Below are 20893 nucleotides of genomic sequence, written 5' to 3'. Positions count from 1 at the left end.
CACATAAATTTAAAATATGACAAACACATCTAATGTGAAAAAATTATCCGTCAAAAGAGGATTTACAAATATTTTTTAAATCCGGAATGGAATCGGTATTTGACGCGGCATTATCAAACCAACTGAAAAAACTTTATTAATCAAATTATATTCTTCTAAAACTTGCCTAATTATTCTATAAATATTATTGGCGGTATGCCCTTCATCAAACACTCGAAATGCAAGTACTCTTTTTTGAATGTTCTAATCATCACTTATCCAATGACATGTGAAATCCATATAAGAATGAATTTGCCAAAGATCACTCCAAATATCGCTACATATATGCACACGTCCATTTGCGAAAAAAATTTGCAAAGCTTTTTTTTTTGTTTTTTTATACATCATAAAAAGTTCGCGTTTAAGAGTAGTTCTCGGAATATGTTTTGCTTACGGAGTACATGCGGTATTGATAAAAAAATTCAAATCAAAATTTTCATTAGTAGTAAAAGGTAAATGTTCAATGCCAACATATTGAGCTAATATTTCTTTATAAAGTGCATCACTATAACGAAATAAAGGAGAAGTGTTAGGATTGGCGTACTCGAAAATTTGTTGTTGCCTAGTGTCGATCCTCGCTCGCGTTGCATATTTTTGCATCAAATGCCGATAGTATGTTTCATATCCGTCTCCTTTATTAAAATTGTATGATTTCGTACAATATTTATAATTTATCTTGTACTTGTCTCCGCTTACATGTACCTTATTGAAATGTTACCATAAATAGGATGTACTCTCCTGGGTCTGCCCGGCTTCTTTGCCGTCGACGTTTCTTCGTCGCCGGTAGGAGGATGAAGACTTTCTTACGTTGGGACGTGCTCGGCGTTGGGAATATAGATGATATTATCATCATCATCTACCTAACATATAAATTCACGAAGATCATATTGAGCATGATGTTAAGGATAATCAGATTCCCCCATCCTCATTGACATCGGGCTCTTTCCCCTATCACCGACTTCTCTTCCACTTGCCATTTTTTTCAAAAAATTGAGCGGAAAGCCGATTTAGAAAATTAGTACAATTGAGCCGGGATTGAGAGGATTAAGAGAATTTGAGAGAATTTGTGAGAAAAAATGAAAGGCGGAGAGTATGGTATTTATAGGAAATTTACACAGAAAAAAAAAATGGGCAGGGGGTTGCAACGGCCATAAGAAGAGAGAGGGGGGGTTTGGGAGGGGTGTGGTGGGCCCGGGGAGGGGGAGAAAGAGCCAACGGCTCTTTCCCCAATTGGGCCGGCCAAAATTCCTTTTTTTTGGGCCGATTTCTAATTTTTTAAAACCTGAACCGGCCCATGAGGGGCCGGGCTGGTCCCGATCAATAAACCGATTTCGAGCCCAAATCGGTCCGTGGCCATGTCTAGTTACTGATTGGATCAAGAAGCCCCTCCGTGGCCATTGGAGCTTCATTTCTGTACTGCTGCCGTCTATCATCTCTTCCCAAGTGGGCGGCACCAAGAGAACGGCGGCCAACGCACGGGGAATGGCGATGGCTCCGGACTACGGCGCTTTCGTGAGCAAATTCATCCTCAAACCGCCTCCCTCTCAGTCTCCGTCGCTTCCCTTGACCGGCCTCACCTTCGCCGTCAAGGACATGTGAGTGGTTACTTCCTCCATCGTTGCTCAACTGCGACCCTGTTCCTTACAGTCTCTGTTTCTCTGTCTACGTAGCCCTGGTTTGGTTACTGGGTGTTTACATTTCCTTCTTTCCATCAAGCGGGAAAATGATTTGGGTCGTGTGTTTTTCCCCCACTTTTGCGTGATTTGTGAAGATGGGTCTGCTTGGGTAGTAAGTAGCTATTAGCTTCAGATTATTCAATGAAGTATTGAACCTTGTCACGGGAAAACGAAGACCAAATGAGAAGATAATCACTTACCCATTACCAGGTGTTCAGCTGACATGGGGTTCGATGATCAATTAGATATAATCGGCGCATGTGGGGGGACCCGTGTTCAAAGCCGCAAAGAAAAGTGGGGGAGGTGGTCATTTTGAGTACCATCACACACCGTGTCAAATTGATGACGAGGTGTGTGATGCTCCCCGCTTTTTCTTCCTGAAAGTTTTTGAAAAGAGTACAAAGAATGGAGCATAGACAGCTCGATTAAAGCTCACTGCATATGCCTGATTGACTTGTAGCTGGAAAATTTGTTTTGATCGATATGTTTTTGTTTCCTTAAATGTCGGAATTTCATCCTTGGTCTAGCGAGTGAGTCTTCGTAGTTTACATTTATCACTGAATTAAAGGGAGAGATCTAACTATTACCATGTGTTTCTCACGATGGTAGCGCTACTCATACATGCTTCTTCTGTGAAAAGGATTGGAACTTTACATTGATTCCTGCTGCTATGTGTAGTTGGACATTTCTGAGACTGAAGTTTGTGTTGGTATTTTCCTACGGAATTCTATGTGCAGTTTCGACATCGAAGGACATGTGACTGGGTTTGGAAATCCTGATTGGGCAAGGACTCACGTGCCTGCATCTTCCACAGCTCCAGCTGTTTTAGATGTGTTGAAAGCGGGCGCTACATGTGTTGGAAAAACTGTCATGGATGAAATGGCGTACAGGTTAGTGTCTGCGAAATTGGCTTATAAACTCAGCATCTTGCTGCGATTGAAAAATACTACTCAAACTCGAGAATTGTGGCTTTCTGTCAAGAGTAGAGAGCACGCAAGGAATCAAGATAAGGTAGGTGTGTAATTGTGCTTAGCCTTAGCCTTAGCTTGCAGAGACGATTGGGGATGAGCTAGACTAGTTGCATGGCTAGAGCTGCCAAAGACTCTGTACCAGCTTCTTGCTAACTGCTTTAGACAACCTGCAATGCAGTCGCATTCAGATAGTCTTCCCAAGATCAGATTTTAGAGTTCTGAATCTTGGAAGGAAGTCTCTTGACTTGCCATTGAAGAAGGCATCATGATTTGAGAACTTTCTTTTGCGTATTTTGTTTTGAACACGGATGGTTAGCTTAAGATAGGAATGCTTACCAAGGAAAAGACGGGATAAATGCATCACATACATAGTTCACCGAGGTTGACTTTGAGGAATTCTAGCTTGAGAATGGAATTTCCAAGGTAGCCTCTTCCTTCTTAATTAGCTTCCAAAGGAAGTTCTACTTTAAAGTGAGGAATGTAAGGGTGCGTATGGTAACGCTCCAGAAACGCCTATGATAAAAAAGTGTTCCCAAAGTGTTCCAGGAACACTTTTCAGAAATGGGAACACTTTTGGAGCATAAACGAGAAACAAAAAATACTTGTTTCTTTGTTCCTGGAACACTTTTTATCAAAGCTTTTGAACATATTTTATAACGCAAGAGGAACACTTTTTGCAACCCTTTATTCCCGGACTACTCCTTCACACTTTCAAAGACGGCGACTTTCTATCAAAACTTTTGAACACATTTTTTTTTTTTTGTGGTTACCAAACGCGTTTCTGTTCCCAAAAATCGTAGCCGGGAATAGAAACAGAAAAAATTGTTTCTGTTCCAAAAGTTGTTCCGGGAACAGAAACGTTACCATACGCACCCTAATTCACCGAAATAATTCTTAATGTGGTGGCAGCATAGATGGGGAGAATAAACATTATGGCACGCCAAGGAACCCATGTGCACCCGATCGCGTGCCTGGAGGATCTTCCAGTGGTTCTGCTGTTGCAGTAGGAGCTATGCTTGTTGATTTCTCCCTGGGTAAAGCACTTCATCTGGAATTGCTCTGAGATTTTCTCAGTTTATCCTTTGAGGGAAGCTAAAAGTTCTGCATGGTTGCAGGAACCGACACTGGAGGAAGTGTAAGAGTACCCGCATCATATTGTGGAATTCTTGGATTTCGGCCTTCACATAATGCCGTTAGCACTGTTGGAGTCATTCCCATGGCACAAAGTCTTGATACAGTGGGTGAGAATTCTACTTTTTCATTGCCACAAGCTTTTGATGAAAATAGTCATGGGTTTCAGCTTCTTAAAGAAGGAAAGTTCAATGAAAGACTTAGGTTCCTTTTTTTTTCCTAACATTAGTAGACACATGGTGAACAGTGTGCCTCTTTTGAAACTTTTTGTCTCCTTTCTCCGTAGGTTTTGTATTGCACCGTAATTTCATCTTCAAGTATTCTGAAATGATAACACAGCGGCCAACTGGCTGCTTCACACTTCTTCCTTGTTCTGTTTTTTCTGTTGCATACGCAAGCTTTCCCCATCTACGAAAGTATTCGCATAATCCTGTTCATCATAGGTGTGAATTTATTTTGTTGGCTTCCTTTCTAGATTCCTGCCATGATAAGCTTGTAAATGAATATTTGCTTGCTGTTGTCTTTCTTTGCGGTCTTATCTAGGGTGGTTTGCTAGGGAACCAAGCGTCTTGAAGCAGGTCGGTCGTGTTCTTCTTGAGTTGCCTGATGAAGATCCCATTAGACCTAGTCAGATCATTATTCCGCAAGATTGTTTCCAGCTTTTAAGCATTCCAACTGAGCGACTGACTCAAGCTCTTGTAAGATCAGTTGAGAAATTACACGGAGGTAAGAAGATAAAGCAGTAAATGGTTTAGCTCAAATTGTGCAGGCAGTCATGAAGCACAGTAATGTGGAAGGAACTTATCACTAGAGATGGAGTTGAGCTGTACTGGAGTTGGATAATGTCTCAACTAATATATGTCTAGTCCCTAACTCGTTTTTGTTTTTGTATCTGATGTCTCCGTAATGCGAATCAGCGCAGGTGATATAATTAAGCACAGCATCCTTGGGGACTACGTCAGAGACAACGTTCCGGCCTTGAGTTCTTTCCTATCTGAAATAAATGAGGATCATCTAAACATCATTCCATCTTTGGCAGCTCTTTCTAGTGCAAGGCAGTTGCTTCAGAGGTGGTGATGTGGATCTAAATCCTCGTTGGATTTTATTCCATTTGTGCATTGTGTGGGATATTAAGGAGAACCGCTGTCTAGAGAAGAATTGTGATTAACCTTGAATCGTAGGTATGAGTTCAAGAATAACCATAAGGAATGGGTCTCTGCTGTCAATCCTGATTTGGGCCCGCTAATATCAGATCGGGTCAGGGAAGCCCTCCAGACGACTGAGGAAAATATTGATGTCTGTCGGTCAGTGAAGAAAGAATTCCATGCTGCTCTTACTTCCCTACTTGGGGTATGTCCCTCTCTGGTCATCTCGCATACCTTGAGTTCACAGTTGTCTTCTGTAACTGTTCTTGGCTTCTTGCTTGCTATGTTTAACATTATGTTATGAATTTCCCAAAAGAAATGCATGATTGACAGAGTAAGAATTATCAAAGAATTGGTGACTTTGCCAAAAGAAATGTATAATTGACCAAATAACTGGAGGAATTATCGAAGAATACTGTCCTCATTTCTCTCTCTCGAGCAATTTGAATTGTAAAAGAAGGTGCTATTGTCTTTGGTACAGGATTTCGGTATCCTTGCAATCCCCACGGTTCCTGGGCCTCCCCCGAAGCTACAAACAGATTCATCTGCCCTGGAAGTTTTTGGTGCTAAGGCATTGAGTTTGCTTTCCATTGCCGGTGTATCGGGATTCTGTCAGGTTGCACAAATTGTCTTTCACTATGCAACCGTAAAGCTATGATGCTCCTATCTTGATTAATGTAATGCTTCCATGCGATCTATAATTAAGTGTCTGCAATTCACATTTACAGGCAAGCATACCAATGGGGCTGCATGGTAATTTGCCTATCTCGATATCCTTGCTGGCAAAACACGGTGCTGATGGGTTCCTGCTAGACCTCGTCGAGACACTGTATGAGTCTCTTAAGGAACAAATTGCTATTGCAGAGAAATCAGTTTGACGTATGTATGTCTGATAATTTTCCTGAGACAGTTCTAGCTATATTTACGGGCCGATATCCTACTGTTTCTTGCTCTATTGCGCCCCCTTGTACTTATGCTGCATGCTGTTCGACGTAGTGCCGACTCTCTGCTATTTTCTTGGGGCTGTTGCTGAGAAAGTACAGCCCGCTTGTTTATATTCTGAATGGATTTATGGGTGCTCATTGGGACACTGAGCATTTTGCAACCAATTGCTTGTGGAATCGTCATATTGGTAAGGAACAAGGTCTGTGTTATAGCTATAGATTCTCTTTTCCCCGGTACAACCTAGTTCACATAAAAACTTGCACTCACCACGCCAGATCATGCCCCATCAAAGGGGAATTTGGCCCAAATACCAAAAATGAGTGAAACTTATGACGTGCTTCGCTAGAAGAATATGATCTCTCTAGTATCTAGATCGGTAGGAAGAACATGATTCTGTATAATATTTCTTTCTCTTTTCTTTATAGTATAATGTGTACGAGGACTCGGATTAATTCTCATGAATGCACGCAAATCGTCGGCATCATGAGCATCCGGTAAAGTTGCTCTCATAGATGGTGGGGCGCGACGTGACCCCTTAAGCCAGTCCATCCAGCTAAAAGGCATTGCGATTTTGTTGTGCTGGAATTCGTGCGCGAGGGAATATCTTTCACCGAAAGTTGTGATTTTTGGCTGTTTTAAAATGAATCGGGTTTCGTGGTAATTCGGACAGGAAGTCTCAACGAATCATGAGAAAGGGGTATACTTCGTTGGAATTTAATCGACGATGAGATACACAACACTTTGCCGGTATTTAATTGACGATAAAGTGGGATGATAGATAGATATGATATCGGAATTTAAATGGTGACAAAGTGTCCGAAACTACAATTTAAGTACGGGAATTGAAAGATACAAGAATATAAAGTTGCGGAAAGTAAAGATAAATGTAAAGAATATTGAGTTCTGTCATTGATTGAAGGGGGCTTCTAAAGAGTATACTTAGGGTACTTATAACTAACGGAGGATATACATAGTGATTACCAAATTAGAAAGAACAAATAACTTCCTTTCCAGTGGAAGTTGTTGCACGAATAGATAAGACATAACCAACCAACATTTATCTTCGCGTCGTTCGCTCACCCTCGATCTTGATGAATTTACGAGAAACTTCAAGAATTTCTTGATAACTTCACGTTGTGTTGTCGATAACTTCACCGGTGAGTTACTGATTCCCTTCAAATTATCATTTACTCTGTTCATTATTGACCAAACTTTGCTATTATCGGCTAAGTCCGATACTTGCCAATAACAATCAAAAGTTGGCCATTTTTTTTGTGTCAACAAATGCTCCCTTAAAAGAATTGAATCATTCATGGATTAACTGATTTTCATATTAAGTAATTAGGTGTCAAAATGTGCCCCCTTGTCTTCAGCAAATTCAATTTTCCTTTGTCGAATGTTATCTTGGTTAGATTCATCATCACTCACGTTTTTTCAGAGAAGCCACATTTTGTGTAAAATCTTCTTATAGCCCCTCTATCTTTGTTCTTAAGTAGTTGCTTAGAGTTAGACACACCCGTTGCCAATTCAAATAAATTGGAAAAGTTTTGGTATTCGAACATTTCTCTTAGATTGAATTTCTATCCATTGAAAGCCAAATTCGCGGATTCTTTCTCCGAGAGTGAAGTAAAGCATTTATTTCTAGTCTTTTTAAATTGATCAATAAACTAATCGACCGACTCTTTATTGTATTGATAGAGTGTAGCCAAATCAATAATCGATACCGTAGGCATCGTTCAATAAAATTGAGAATGGAATTGTTTCTCCATTTCTGCCCAATTACATACTGAATTAGGTGGTAAGTCGGTGGGTGTACCAAGCCAAAGCAATTTTCGACAAGGACAAAGGAAATAACCTAAGCCTTGAAAAGTCATTTGTCTTTGTTTCTCCGCATTGGGCTATAAATTGACAAATATGTTCAATAGTCGATTGTTCATCTTCTCCAATAAAAATGGAAAATTTGGGGATTTTAATGCTTCTTAGAAATGGCTGGTTATACAGTTACAAATAACCATGTATGACATCTTCATATACAGGAAATGAATGGTTAGAAGAGTTGATGGGCAAAGATGCTAATCCGATAAGACGCTATCAAATGTTTAGAATGGATAGGATCATATTTAATAATTTAATGCATGATTTAGTAACAGGCTATGGTCTTTAAGGAATTAGGAATATTCATGTAACAGAAATGCTTAGAATATTTCTTCTCATTCTAGGATGTGGTATGGGTAATAGGTTAGTATAAGAGCGCTTTTAGCACTCCGAGGAAACCATAAGTAGGTACTTTAGCTTAGTATTAGATAAAGCATGTGCAATGGAAAAGGATGTGATGATCGGCAATTTAGGGATGTTCCAAAGAAGATCAGAAATAGTCGAAGATTTTATCCATATTTTAAGGTACGTTTCACTTATACAATATAAATGTAGAACTAAACATATATTTCGATTATATAATAATATTTTCATTTTCGTGTCGGGATTCTATTGGGGCTATTGATGGCACACACATTCCAATAGTGGTACATACGCACGATCATATTCGTTTTATTGGTCGAAAAAGAGCACGAACTCAAAATATATCGGCAGTATGTAATTTTGACACGGAATTTATTTATGTTGGGCTGGTTGAGAAGGACAAGCTCATGATACTCATGTACAATTTCCTCATCCTCCTCTAGGTTAGTGAATTAATGATTTTTGTAGAGTAATATGTATACATGTGTCTATGTTGATTGAATTTACATTATATTTGTGTAGGTAAATTTGTTTAGTAGATGCCGGATATCCAAATCGAACAGGTTATTTGGAACCATACAAAGAAATTAGATATCATTTGCTAGAATTTTGGCAATGTCTCACACCTACAAGTTATCGGGAGGTATTGTGCTCATTCCTTGCTGCGATCAGAAATTGAGTGAACCTTTGGTGTGTTAAAAAAGAAGTGGAAGATTTTGAAGCAAATGCCAAGTTACCTGTTTGAAAAACAACTGAAAATTGTGATAACAGCAATGGCTTTGCGCAATTATATATGGAGAAACGCCGTCAATGATACACATTTTGCAAGAGCTGATATGAATGTTGATTATGGATATTCATTTAACCTTAATGATGTAAATGAAGGGATTAGTGCTTCAAATGATAATTTATCTTTTGATATGGAACGTTTATGTGATCGAATAGCCATGAGTTTAGTAAATATACTTGTAATTTTCGATGATAACGTAAATCTTGTATCGGTGCATATGTGACTATGTTTATTTTAATGAAAGTACTCACTTTTTAATTGCGAAAGAAGTCCACTTTAATATGATTTTTTTATTTATAAATTTGATGGGACGCCTCTTTTACATTATTCTCAATTGGAAACATATAAATGTGGCGGTCATTGTTTTCTTTTTCCAATTGTAAACAAATTAAAATAAAAAGTCTAAATATATCACATTAAATGACTTTCCGAATATATATTTACCAAATATTATTTTCCTAAACTTTCTTCCCAAGGCACTTTTAAATTAAAGTTTACCAAATAGTTTTTGTTTTTCGCCAAGTCCCTTTAAACTAAAGGCATTTGCATTTTCTCAAAGGCTTTTCCCAAAAGCCTTTCCAAACGATGTGTCCACTTATGAGTGTACGCTTCGATAGGTGAACCCATGACAAAACATAGAGCCGTTGCGGAGCTTTCACTAGGTATGTTCTCAATCCTCACGACTCACGATTCCAACCCCGGTCGGCCTTTTCGATTCTATAAGTTCTACTACGCTTGCTCTCCCTCTTCCTTGCTTCGATCCGGGTTGCCAGCCTACATCCATGGTGTCGCCGGGCTCGGCCACTCGTCAATCTCTCTCCAGAGCCAGCTCGCTTCGCACTATGGATTTCCCCTAATTTTCGCCTTGTGCCTCACTAGTTTGAGCAATAATAGCAATAGAGGGGTCATCTTCTTTGGTGACGGATAGTACTATTGGGAGATATCGTCGAATGGAATGAACAATGAATCGAACTTTGAGGCGTGATAGCACTATCTTTAAGGATTTATTTGCCCACAACGTTGCTAATGGTTTCCGGCGAACATCTTCCGGAATACAACAAAGTCTCGATGAAAATAGCATATAACAATTCTGATATTTTTTCAGGATTTCTCTAGGGAAACAATTGAAGAAACAATTGAAAAAACAATGGTTGTATTCTCGTTTGGAAAGAAACAAAAAAAAAAAATTGAAAGAAGACGATGTAATAAATTGAATAGAAACGATTGGTAATTTATAGAGAAACCATTTGAAGAGACACAATCTTTCAAATGTTAAGAAGGTAAGCCCAAACATGCACAATCTTTCAAAAGTTCAGAAATTATGTCCGAATAGACACAACTTTTTGAAAGGCTATGCAATTGTGTCCGAACAGACATAATTCGGACGCACTTCTTCAAATGTTGTAAGAGCCCTTTGTGAGCAATCACTCTTTCAATAGGACACAATGGTTATTGTTGTTAGTACCAAATTTAGTCCACGTGGGCACTCTCATCTTTTCATTGTAGGCCAAGGCATCTCTTAGTTAGTTTGTAAAACAAACTACCAACAAATACAACATGCTTCCCGGGGTTGATGTCTTGAGCGGGTTGCAATACACGCTGCTAACGATCCAACGAAGAGGGAAGTACTTCGTCGGAGTGTGATCAATCATGATAACTCAGAAACCAGTGCCATTGAACACTTCTCTACTAGGTGATATTGTTAAGTCAAACTTGAAATTTCAAGGTTTTTTTTTAATAACTAGAAAGCCCTCTTTAGATGGATAAATCTTCGAGTCAATACATCTCGAATGAACCTCATGGAACATGTAAGACACGAGTCTAAACCCCGTATGAGTGGCTCGTGCATGGAATTGCCGGCATATGATGATGTGAGAATCAAACACATGTCATGCTACGTCTAATCCACATACAAGTCAGATCCCTAACCGCTAAACCAAATTCACGAGATTATACTAGAAATTTCGTTCTCAATACCAAAATCAAAACTCAAATTGCGAAGATTTTTTACTCTGAATTTATTTTCTTATCAATCATATTATTATTAGCCCATGGGAGATGTTCCATATTAACAAGTGCATGTTTTAGCAAGCAATGGACGAGCTAGGATTAGCACCACAACCCCATACACAGTTTTGGAGCACTCAATTTTCATCGCAATGATTCGATTCTTCACTTGCGAGCTCTCACGTCCACTGCAAGCGGAAGCGATCCCCCTGTTCCCGGCATGTTATGACCAAGCTAGGTTCCCGAGCACCCTAGTTGGTCTTGGAGTCTCGCTCGTCGAATTCGTCATGCAATACGAGGACACCATCTGGACAATCGTTGGCTCGAACTCCATGGTCGAGGCACGGCCAGCAATACTCTGCCTGGCCTTCGTCGACGGGGGGTTGTGACCCAAATACTCGATCGTGATCGGGGCTCATCAGTTCGTATATAATCTCTTGCGGTTCGACGTGGCGAGGTCGAGGTTGAGGTTTAGTTCGTCGCTGTTGCTGCGCCAGACTAGCTGTGCCACCTTCAGCTTTACTAAAATTGCCCCACAAGCCAAGTGATTGCCTAAAGAAGAAATGAATGCACTATGTACAAAACCAAAGTGCATTTGCATTTTTTATTTATGAAATAAAGTGCGTAGCTTGTTTTGGTTTTAACATTGCAGTTCGTTTATCAAACGGATGGGCCGAGTTAGATAAAAAACGGTCCGACTTAAATAAACACATTTAATTTATTTTGATTATTGTCATACGATGCAAATTTAATGATCGATACCGAATTATTTATTTCGACAAAGATAATCCTAATATATTCTGAACCACACACGACGTGCTCATGACAATTTTCAAGCAGTCCGCCTGTTTTTGGCGGGCCCTTTTTTCGCGGAGAGTATATCATTGCTCAAGACAAAATAGCCAACAAATCAAACAAATATGCTAGAGTTAGATAAAAAACGGTCTGACTTAAATAAACACATTTAATTTATTTTGATTTATTGTCATACGATGCAAATTTAATGATCGATACCGAACTATTTATTTTGACAAAGATAATCCTAATATATTCCAAACCACACACGATGCGCTCGTGACAATTTTCAAGCAGTCCGCCAATTTTCGGCGGGCCTTTGTTTCGTGGAGAGTATATCATTGCTCAAGACAAAATAGCCAACAAATCAAACAAATATGCTAGAGTTAGATAAAAAAAAACGGTCCGACTTAAATAAACACATTTAATTTATTTTGATTTATTGTCATACGATGCGAATTTAATGATCGACACCGAACTATTTATATCGACAAAGATAATCCTAATATATTCCGAACCACACACGACGCGCTCATGACAATTTTCAAGCAATCGGCCCGTTTTCAGTGGGCCCTTCTTTTGCGGAGAGTATATCGTTTCTCAAGACAAAATAGCCAATAAATCAAACAAATATGCTAGAAGCAAGTGTTCTTATCTGATTTTGATCGGTTCCGAGTAGGCATGGCCACGGGCCGTGAACCGCCGGTTCAAGGCCCGGTTCCGGTTTCGAATTTAAAATTTAATTTTAAATAATAAATTATGAAATAAAAAAATAAATTATCAATTATAAATTATAATCAAATCGTACATTGTAATCAAATTTAGGGGGAAAAAAGAGAGAGGGAATAGGCTTGAACTTAATAAAATATCATTAAGCGCTTACATATCTTATTGGGGATAAAAGAATCAAAGCCGATGTAGTTCTTTTACCTTTGATAACCTCAACTTACCTTATCATCAATCGTCACTATCTGTTGTGGTACCCATGGCGGTGGTATCTCCATTATCATTATTGAAGAATTCATCGTCTCGATCTTGCTCTTGTTTTCAAAATTTAGCCTTTGTCCAATCATGGACACAAGCTTGAGCCTTCACAAGATCCGGATTTAATCTTGAACTGCGGTCGTCCAAAATTAATCCTCTAGCTAAATGCTTGTTTAATCGCAATCGTTGAAGAAGGGGTTCCTAACATCTGTCTTGCGATGAGAGTGAGGACTAGGAATTGGGTTGAATGAGTCTTCCACCACTCCAGAATTTTGAAATCTGTGTTGTGTTTGGAATCACGGAACTCAAAAGCAATGGTTAAATACTTTTCTAATTCGGAAATATTATCTGTTGCTCCCTTTTATCTTTTTTGTCTATTAATTAGCGGATTGTTCCCTCTACTAAGTCTACCACTCTTTTCCCTTTGTGAGGCACAAGGTTGAGAAAATCAACTATCACCTAAATCATATCTACTATAAAATTCATTATATAATGCTATTGTTGCGTTTTAATATCTATTTGTATAGTTTTAACATCTACTATTTCATTCAAATGTAAACAATCATAGTAATAATCATTCAGATAATCATACAAACCATCTAATTTAATACGTGGATCGAAAATAATAGCAACCAAATAAATAAAAGGAATGCAGGCATAATAATGTAGCCATTTTGCTTTCATTGCTATAATAGTAGGAGCTAATTCAAAATCTTGCTCATATTCACAAAAAATACCAGCAATGTTAACACACTCTATTAAAATTAAATACGTAGTAAGATAATAAACACCAGATAAAATATAAGTTGCATCATTAAAAACTTTAAAAAAATCTAATTTTTTTTTTTGCAAACAACCTAATCTTGAGGGAGTAAAGTAATTTCAGATATATTATTTGAAATAAACGTACATAATAAATCTTTATAAGCGAAAGATTGATGAAGCAACTTGTAAGTAGAATTCCAACGAGGCGGAACATTTTTTGGAAATCTTTTTGGTTTTTGTTCATGTGATTTACAAAATCTACCCTATTCTTTCTTAACTTGAGGACGACTTCATAAAAATTTAATTGCTCTCTTTATTGGGGTGAGAAAAGTCTTAAGAGTTCGTAAACCATATGGTACACATAAATTTAAAATATGGCAATCACATCTAATGTAAAAAAATTGTCATCAAAAAGAGAGTTTACAAATATTTTTTAACTCGAGAATGGAAGCGGTATTTGATGCAGCATTATCAAAACCAACTGAAAAAACTTTATTAATTAAATTATATTTTTCTGAAACTTGCCTAATTATTATATAAATATTATTGGCGGTATGCCTTTCATTAAACACTCGAAATGCAAGTACTCTTTTTGAATATTCTAATCGTCACTTATCCAATGACATGTGATACCCATATAAGAATGAATTTACCAAGGATTACTCTAAATATCGCTACCTATAAGCATACGTCCATTGAAATCCGCAAATTTTTTTTGCAAATCTCTTTTTATTTTTTATACACCTTAAAAAGTTCACGTTTAAGAGTAGTTCTCGGAACAGGTTTTGCTTGCGGAGTACATACGGTGTTGATAAAAAAATTCAAACCAAAATTTTCACCAGTAGTAAAAGGTAAATGTTCAATGGCAACATATTGAGCTAATGTTTCTTTATAAAGTTCATCACTATAACGAAATAAAGGAGAATTGTTAGGATTGGCGTATTCGGAAATTTGTTATTGCCTAGTGTTGATCCCCGCTTGCGTTGTATGTTTTTGTTGTCGGATGCCGACGGTATGTTCCATATCCGTCTCCTTTATTAAAATTGTATGATTTCGTACAATTTTTACCATTTATCATGTACTTATCTCTACTTACATGTACCTTGTCGAAGTGTTAGCCATAAGTTGGATGTACTCTCTCGGGTCGGGATTGAGCGGATTGAGAGAATTTGAGAAAATTGAAAATTAATAGAATTTGAAAGAATTTATGAGAAAAAATGAAAGGAGAGGGTATGGTATTTATAGGAAATTTACAAAGGAAAAACGTAAAAAAAAAAGGGGGAAGAGGGTTGCGACGGCCATAAGAAGAGAGAAGGAGGGGTTTGGGGGGTGGTGGGCCCGGGAAGGGGGGAGGGAAGAGCCAATGGCTCCTTCCCCAATTGGGCCGGCCATAATTCCCCTTTTTTGTGTTTTTTTCGGGCCGGTTCCTAATTTTTTAAAATCGGAACCGGTCCGTGAGGAGGGGTCCGGCCGGTTTCGGGCCCAAATCGGCCGGTAGCCATGCCTAGTTCTGAGGGTAAAATTCTCAATTTTTTCTGTGAAAAACTGAATGGATCAAGAAGCCCCTCCGTGGCCATTGGAGCCTCATTTCTATACTACCGCCGTCTATCATCTCTTCCCAAGTGGGCGGCACCAAGAGAACGGCGGCCAACGCACGGGGAATGGCGATGGCTCCGGACTACGGCGCTTTCGTGAGCAAATTCATCCTCAAACCGCCTCCCTCTCCGTCTCCGTTGCTTCCCTTGACCGGCCTCACCTTCGCCGTCAAGGACATGTGAGTGGTTACTTCCTCCATCGTTGCTCAACTGCGACCCGGTTCATTACAGTCTCTGTTTCTCTGTCTATGTAGCCCTGGTTTGGTTACTGGGTATTAACTTTTCCTTCTATCCATCAAGCGGGAAAATGATTTGGGTCGTGTGTTTTTCCCCCACTTTTGCGTGGTTTGTGAAGATGGGTCTGCTTGGGTAGTAAGTAGCTATTAGCTTCAGATTATTCAATGAAGTATTGAACCTTGTCACGGGAAAACGAAGACCAAATGAGAAGATAATCACTTACCCATTACCAGGTGTTCAGCTGACATGGGGTTCGATGATCAGTTAGATATAATCGGCGAATGTGGGGGGACCCGTGTTCAAAGCAGCAAAGAAAAGTGGGGGAGGTGGTCATTTTGAGTACCATCACACACCGTGTCAAATTGATGACGAGGTGTGTGATGCTCCCCGCTTTTTCTTCCTGAAAGTTTTTGAAAAGAGTACAAAGAATGGAGCATAGACAGCTCGATTAAAGCTCACTGCATATGCCTGATTGACTTGTAGCTGGAAAATTTGTTTTGATCGATATGTTTTTGTTTCCGTAAATGTCGGAATTTCATCCTTGGTCTAGCGAGTGAGTCTTCGCAGTTTACATTTATCACTGAATTAAAGGGAGAGATCTAACTATTACCATGTGTTTCTCACGATGGTAGCACTACTCATACATGCTTCTTCTGTGAAAAGGCTTGGAACTTCACATTGATTCCTGCTGCTATGTGTAGTTGGACATTTCTGAGACTGAAGTTTGTGTTGGTATTTTCCTACGGAATTCCATGTGCAGTTTCGACATCGAAGGACATGTGACTGGGTTTGGAAATCCTGATTGGGCAAGGACTCACGTGCCTGCATCTTCCACAGCTCCAGCTGTTTTAGATGTGTTGAAAGCGGGCGCTACATGTGTTGGAAAAACTGTCATGGATGAAATGGCATACAGGTTAGTGTCTGCGAAATTGGCTTATAAACTCAGCGTCTTGCTGCGATTGAAAAATACTACTCAAACTCGAGAATTGTGGCTTTCTGTCAACAGTAGAGAGCACGCAAGGAATCAAGATAAGGTAGGTGTGTAATTGTGCTTAGCCTTAGCCTTAGCTTGCAGAGACAATTGGGGATGAGCTAGACTAGTTGCATGGCTAGAGCTGCCAAAGACTGTGTACCAGCTTCTTGCTAACTACTTTAGACAACCTGCAATGCAGTCGCATTCAGATAGTCTTCCCAAGATCAGATTTTAGAGTTCTGAATCTTGGAAGGAAGTTTCTTGACTTGCCATTGAAGAAGGCATCATGATTTGAGAACTTTCTTTTGCGTATCTTGTTTTGAACTCGGATGGTTAGCTTAAGATAGGAATGCTTACCAAGGAAAAGACGGGCTAAATGCATCACATACATAGTTCACCGAGGTTGACTTTGAGGAATTCTAGCTTGAGAATGGAATTTCCAAGGTAGCCTCTTCCTTCTTAATTAGCTTCCAAAGGAAGTTCTACTTTAAAGTGAGGAATGTAATTCACCGAAATAATTCTTAATGTGGTGGCAGCATAGATGGGGAGAATAAGCATTATGGCACGCCAAGGAACCCATGTGCACCGGATCGCGTGCCTGGAGGATCTTCCAGTGGTTCTGCTGTTGCAGTAGGAGCTATGCTTGTTGATTTCTCCCTGGGTAAAGCACTTCATCTGGAATTGCTCTGAGATTTTCTCAGTTTACCCTTTGAAGGAAGCTAAATGTTCTGCATGGTTGCAGGAACCGACACTGGAGGAAGTGTAAGAGTACCCGCATCACATTGTGGAATTCTTGGATTTCGGCCTTCACATAATGCCGTTAGCACTGTTGGAGTCATTCCCATGGCACAAAGTCTTGATACAGTGGGTGAGAATTCTGCTTTTTCATGGCCTCAAGCTTTCAATGAAAATAGTCATGGGTTTCAGCTTCTTAAAGAAGGAAAGTTCAATGAAAGACTTAGGTTCCTTTTTTTTTTTTTCCTAACATTAGTAGACACATGGTAAACAGTGTGCCTCTTTCGAAACTTTTTGTCTCCTTTCTCCGTAGGTTTTGTATTGCACCGTACTTTCATCTTCAAGTATTCTGAAATGATAACACAGCGGCCAACTGGCTGCTTCACACATCTTCCTTGTTCTGTTTTTTCTGTTGCATACACAAGCTTTCCCCATCTACGAAAGTATTCACATAATCACGTTCATGATAGGTGTGAATTTATTTTGTTGGCTTCCTTTCTAGGTTCCTGCCACGATAAGCTTGTACATGAATATTTGTTTGCTGTTGTCTTTCTTTGCGGTCTTATCTAGGGTGGTTTGCTAGGGAACCAAGCGTCTTGAAGCAGGTCGGTCGTGTTCTTCTCGAGTTGCCTGATGAAGATCCCATTAGACCTAGTCAGATCATTATTCCGCGAGATTGTTTCCAGCTTTTAAGCATTCCAACTGAGCGACTGACTCAAGCTCTTGTAAGATCAGTTGAGAAATTATACGGAGGTAAGAAGATAAAGCAGTAAATGGTTTAGCTCAAATTGTGCAGGCAGTCCTGAAGCACAGTAATGTGGAAGGAACTTATCACTAGAGATGGAGTTGAGCTGGACTGGAGTTGGATAATGTCTCAACTAATATATGTCTAGTGCCTAACTCATTTTTGTCTTTGTATCTGATGTCTCCATAATGCGAATCAGCGCAGGTGATATAATTAAGCACAGCATCCTTGGGGACTACATCAGAGACAACGTTCCGGCCTTGAGTTCTTTCCTGTCTGAAATAAATGAGGATCATCTAAACAACATTCCATCTTTGGCAGCTCTTTCTAGTGCAAGGCGGTTGCTTCAGAGGTGGTGATGTGGATCTAAATCCTCGTTGGATTTTATTCCATTTGTGCATTGTGTGGGATATTAAAGAGAACCGCTGTCTAGAGAAGAATTGTGATTAACCTTGAATCGTAGGTATGAGTTCAAGAATAACCATAAGGAATGGGTCTATGCTGTCAATCCTGATTTGGGCCCGCTAATATCAGATCGGGTCAGGGAAGCCCTCCAGATGACTGAGGAAAATATTGATGTCTGTCGGTCAGTGAAGAAAGAATTCCATGCTGCTCTTACTTCCCTACTTGGGGTATGTCCCTCTCTGGTCATCTCGCATGCCTTGAGTTCACAGTTGTCTTCTGTAACTGTTCTTGGCTTCTTGCTATGTTTAACATTATGTTATGAATTTTCCAAAAGAAATGCATGATTGACAGAGTAAGAATTATCAAAGAATTGGTGAATTTGCCAAAAGAAATGTATAATTGACCAAATAACTGGAGGAATTATCAAAGAATACTGTCCTCGTTTGTCTCTCTCGAGCAATTTGAATTGTAAAAGAAGAAGGTGCTATTCTCTTTGGTACAGGATTTCGGTATCCTTGCAATCCCCACGGTTCCTGGGCCTCCCCCAAAGCTACAAACAGATGCATCTTCCCTGGAAGTTTTTCGTGCTAAGGCATTCAGTTTGCTTTCCATTGCCGGTGTATCGGGATTCTGTCAGGTTGCACAAATTGTCTTTCACTATGCAACCGTAAAGCTATGATGCTTCTATCTTGATTAATGTAATGCTTCCATGCAATCTATAATTAAGTGTCTGCAATTCACACTTACAGGTAAGCATACCGATGGGGCTGCACGGAAATTTGCCTATCTCGATATCCTTGCTGGCAAAACGCGGCGCCGATGGGTTCCTGCTAGACCTCGTCGAGACACTGTATGAGTCTCTTGAGGAAGAAATTGCTATTGCAGAGAAATCAGTTTGACGTATGTATGTCTGATCATTTTCCTGAGACAGTTCTAGCTATATTTACGGGCCGATATCCTACTGTTTCTTGCTCTATTGCGCCCCCTTGTACTTATGCTGCATGCTGTTCGACGTAGTGCCGACTCTCTGCTATTTTCTTGGGGCTGTTGCTGAGAAAGTACAGCCCGCTTGTTTATATTCTGAATGGATTTATGGGTGCTCATTGGGACACTGAGCATTTTGCAACCAATTGCTTGTGGAATCGTCATATTGGTAAGGAACAAGGTCTGTGTTATAGCTATAGATTCTCTTTTCCCCGGTACAACCTAGTTCACATAAAAACTTGCACTCACCACGCCAGATCATGCCCCATCAAAGGGGAATTTGGCCCAAATACCAAAAATGAGTGAAACTTATGACATGCTTCGCTAGAAGAATATGATCTATCTAGTATCTAGATCGGTAGGAAGAACATGATTCTGTATAATATTTCTTTCTCTTTTCTTTATAGTATAATGTGTACGAGGACTCGGATTAATTCTCATGAATGCACGCAAATCGTCGGCATCATGAGCATCCGGTAAAGTTGCTCTCATAGATGGTGGGGCGCGACGTGACCCCTTAAGCCAGTCCATCCAGCTAAAAGGCATTGCGATTTTGTTGTGCTGGAATTCGTGCGCGAGGGAATATCTTTCACCGAAAGTTGTGATTTTTGGCTGTTTTAAAATGAATCGGGTTTCGTGGTAATTCGGACAGGAAGTCTCAACGAATCATGAGAAAGGGGTATACTTCGTTGGAATTTAATCGACGATGAGATACACAACACTTTGCCGGTATTTAATTGACGATAAAGTGGGATGATAGATAGATATGATATCGGAATTTAAATGGTGACAAAGTGTCCGAAACTACAATTTAAGTACGGGAATTGAAAGATACAAGAATATAAAGTTGCGGAAAGTAAAGATAAATGTAAAGAATATTGAGTTCTGTCATTGATTGAAGGGGGCTTCTAAAGAGTATACTTAGGGTACTTATAACTAACGGCGGATATACATAGTGATTACCAAATTAGAAAGAATAAATAACTTCCTTTCCAGTGGATGTTGTTGCACGAATAGATAAGACATAACCAACCAACGTTTATCTTCGCGTCGCTCGCTCACCCTCGATACCGATGAATTTACAAGAAACTTCAAGGATTTCGTTGATAACTTCACGTTGTGTTGTCGATAACTTCACAGTGAGTTACCGATTCCCTTCAAATTATCATTGGAATTTAATCGACGATGAGGTACACAACACTTTGCCGGTATTTAATTGACGATAAAGTGGGATGATAGATAGATATGATATCGGAATTTAAATGGTGACAAAGTGTCCGAAACTACAATTTAAGTACGGGAATTGAAAGATACAAGAATATAAAGTTGCGGAAAGTAAAGATAAATGTAAAGAATATTGAGTTCTGTCATTGATTGAAGGGGGCTTCTAAAGAGTATACTTAGGGTACTTATAACTAACGGAGGATATACATAGTGATTACCAAATTAGAAAGAACAAATAACTTCCTTTCCAGTGGAAGTTGTTGCACGAATAGATAAGACATAACCAACCAACATTTATCTTCGCGTCGGGCGCTCACCCTCGATACCGATGAATTTACGAGAAACTTCAAGAATTTCTTGATAACTTCACGTTGTGTTGTCGATAACTTCACCGGTGAGTTACTGATTCCCTTCAAATTATCATTTACTCTGTTCATTATTGACCAAACTTTGCTATTATCGGCTAAGTCCGATACTTGCCAATAACAATCAAAAGTTGGCCATTTTTT

At 39.4% G+C, this 20893-nt stretch overlaps 2 protein-coding genes across 2 annotated transcripts; both read left to right on the top strand.

Moving 5' to 3' along the window:
- Positions 1–1430: 1430 nt before the first annotated feature.
- LOC115732153 (amidase 1) lies at positions 1431–6124 on the top strand. The gene is made up of 9 exons (XM_048280446.1): positions 1431–1634; positions 2453–2605; positions 3596–3720; positions 3802–3927; positions 4361–4543; positions 4740–4887; positions 4999–5167; positions 5444–5578; positions 5691–6124. The coding sequence occupies exons 1-9, from the start codon at positions 1522–1524 to the stop codon at positions 5838–5840; spliced, it is 1302 nt and encodes a 433-aa protein (XP_048136403.1). The 5' UTR covers positions 1431–1521; the 3' UTR covers positions 5841–6124.
- Positions 6125–15076: 8952 nt separating this feature from the next.
- Positions 15077–19359, top strand: LOC125315445 (amidase 1-like). Its single transcript, XM_048280467.1, has 9 exons — positions 15077–15260; positions 16079–16231; positions 16828–16952; positions 17034–17159; positions 17597–17779; positions 17976–18123; positions 18235–18403; positions 18679–18813; positions 18926–19359. The coding sequence occupies exons 1-9, from the start codon at positions 15148–15150 to the stop codon at positions 19073–19075; spliced, it is 1302 nt and encodes a 433-aa protein (XP_048136424.1). The 5' UTR covers positions 15077–15147; the 3' UTR covers positions 19076–19359.
- Positions 19360–20893: the final 1534 nt, after the last annotated feature.

The sequence above is a fragment of the Rhodamnia argentea genome, chromosome 6, assembly GCF_020921035.1.
Source record: "Rhodamnia argentea isolate NSW1041297 chromosome 6, ASM2092103v1, whole genome shotgun sequence".
NCBI lineage: Eukaryota > Viridiplantae > Streptophyta > Magnoliopsida > Myrtales > Myrtaceae > Rhodamnia > Rhodamnia argentea.
Note: the sequence above shows the minus strand (reverse complement) of the source record. Positions and strands in the feature narration are given on the sequence as shown.

Coding starts and splice junctions, on each gene's coding strand:
- LOC115732153 (XM_048280446.1), top strand. CDS start 1,522: ATGGCGATGGCTCCGGACTACGGCGCTTTCGTGAGCAAATTCATCCTC. Junction 5,168..5,443: donor CTCTTACTTCCCTACTTGGG/GTATGTCCCTCT, acceptor TCTTTGGTACAG/GATTTCGGTATCCTTGCAAT. Junction 5,579..5,690: donor GTGTATCGGGATTCTGTCAG/GTTGCACAAATT, acceptor TCACATTTACAG/GCAAGCATACCAATGGGGCT.
- LOC125315445 (XM_048280467.1), top strand. CDS start 15,148: ATGGCGATGGCTCCGGACTACGGCGCTTTCGTGAGCAAATTCATCCTC. Junction 15,261..16,078: donor ACCTTCGCCGTCAAGGACAT/GTGAGTGGTTAC, acceptor TTCCATGTGCAG/TTTCGACATCGAAGGACATG. Junction 18,404..18,678: donor CTCTTACTTCCCTACTTGGG/GTATGTCCCTCT, acceptor TCTTTGGTACAG/GATTTCGGTATCCTTGCAAT.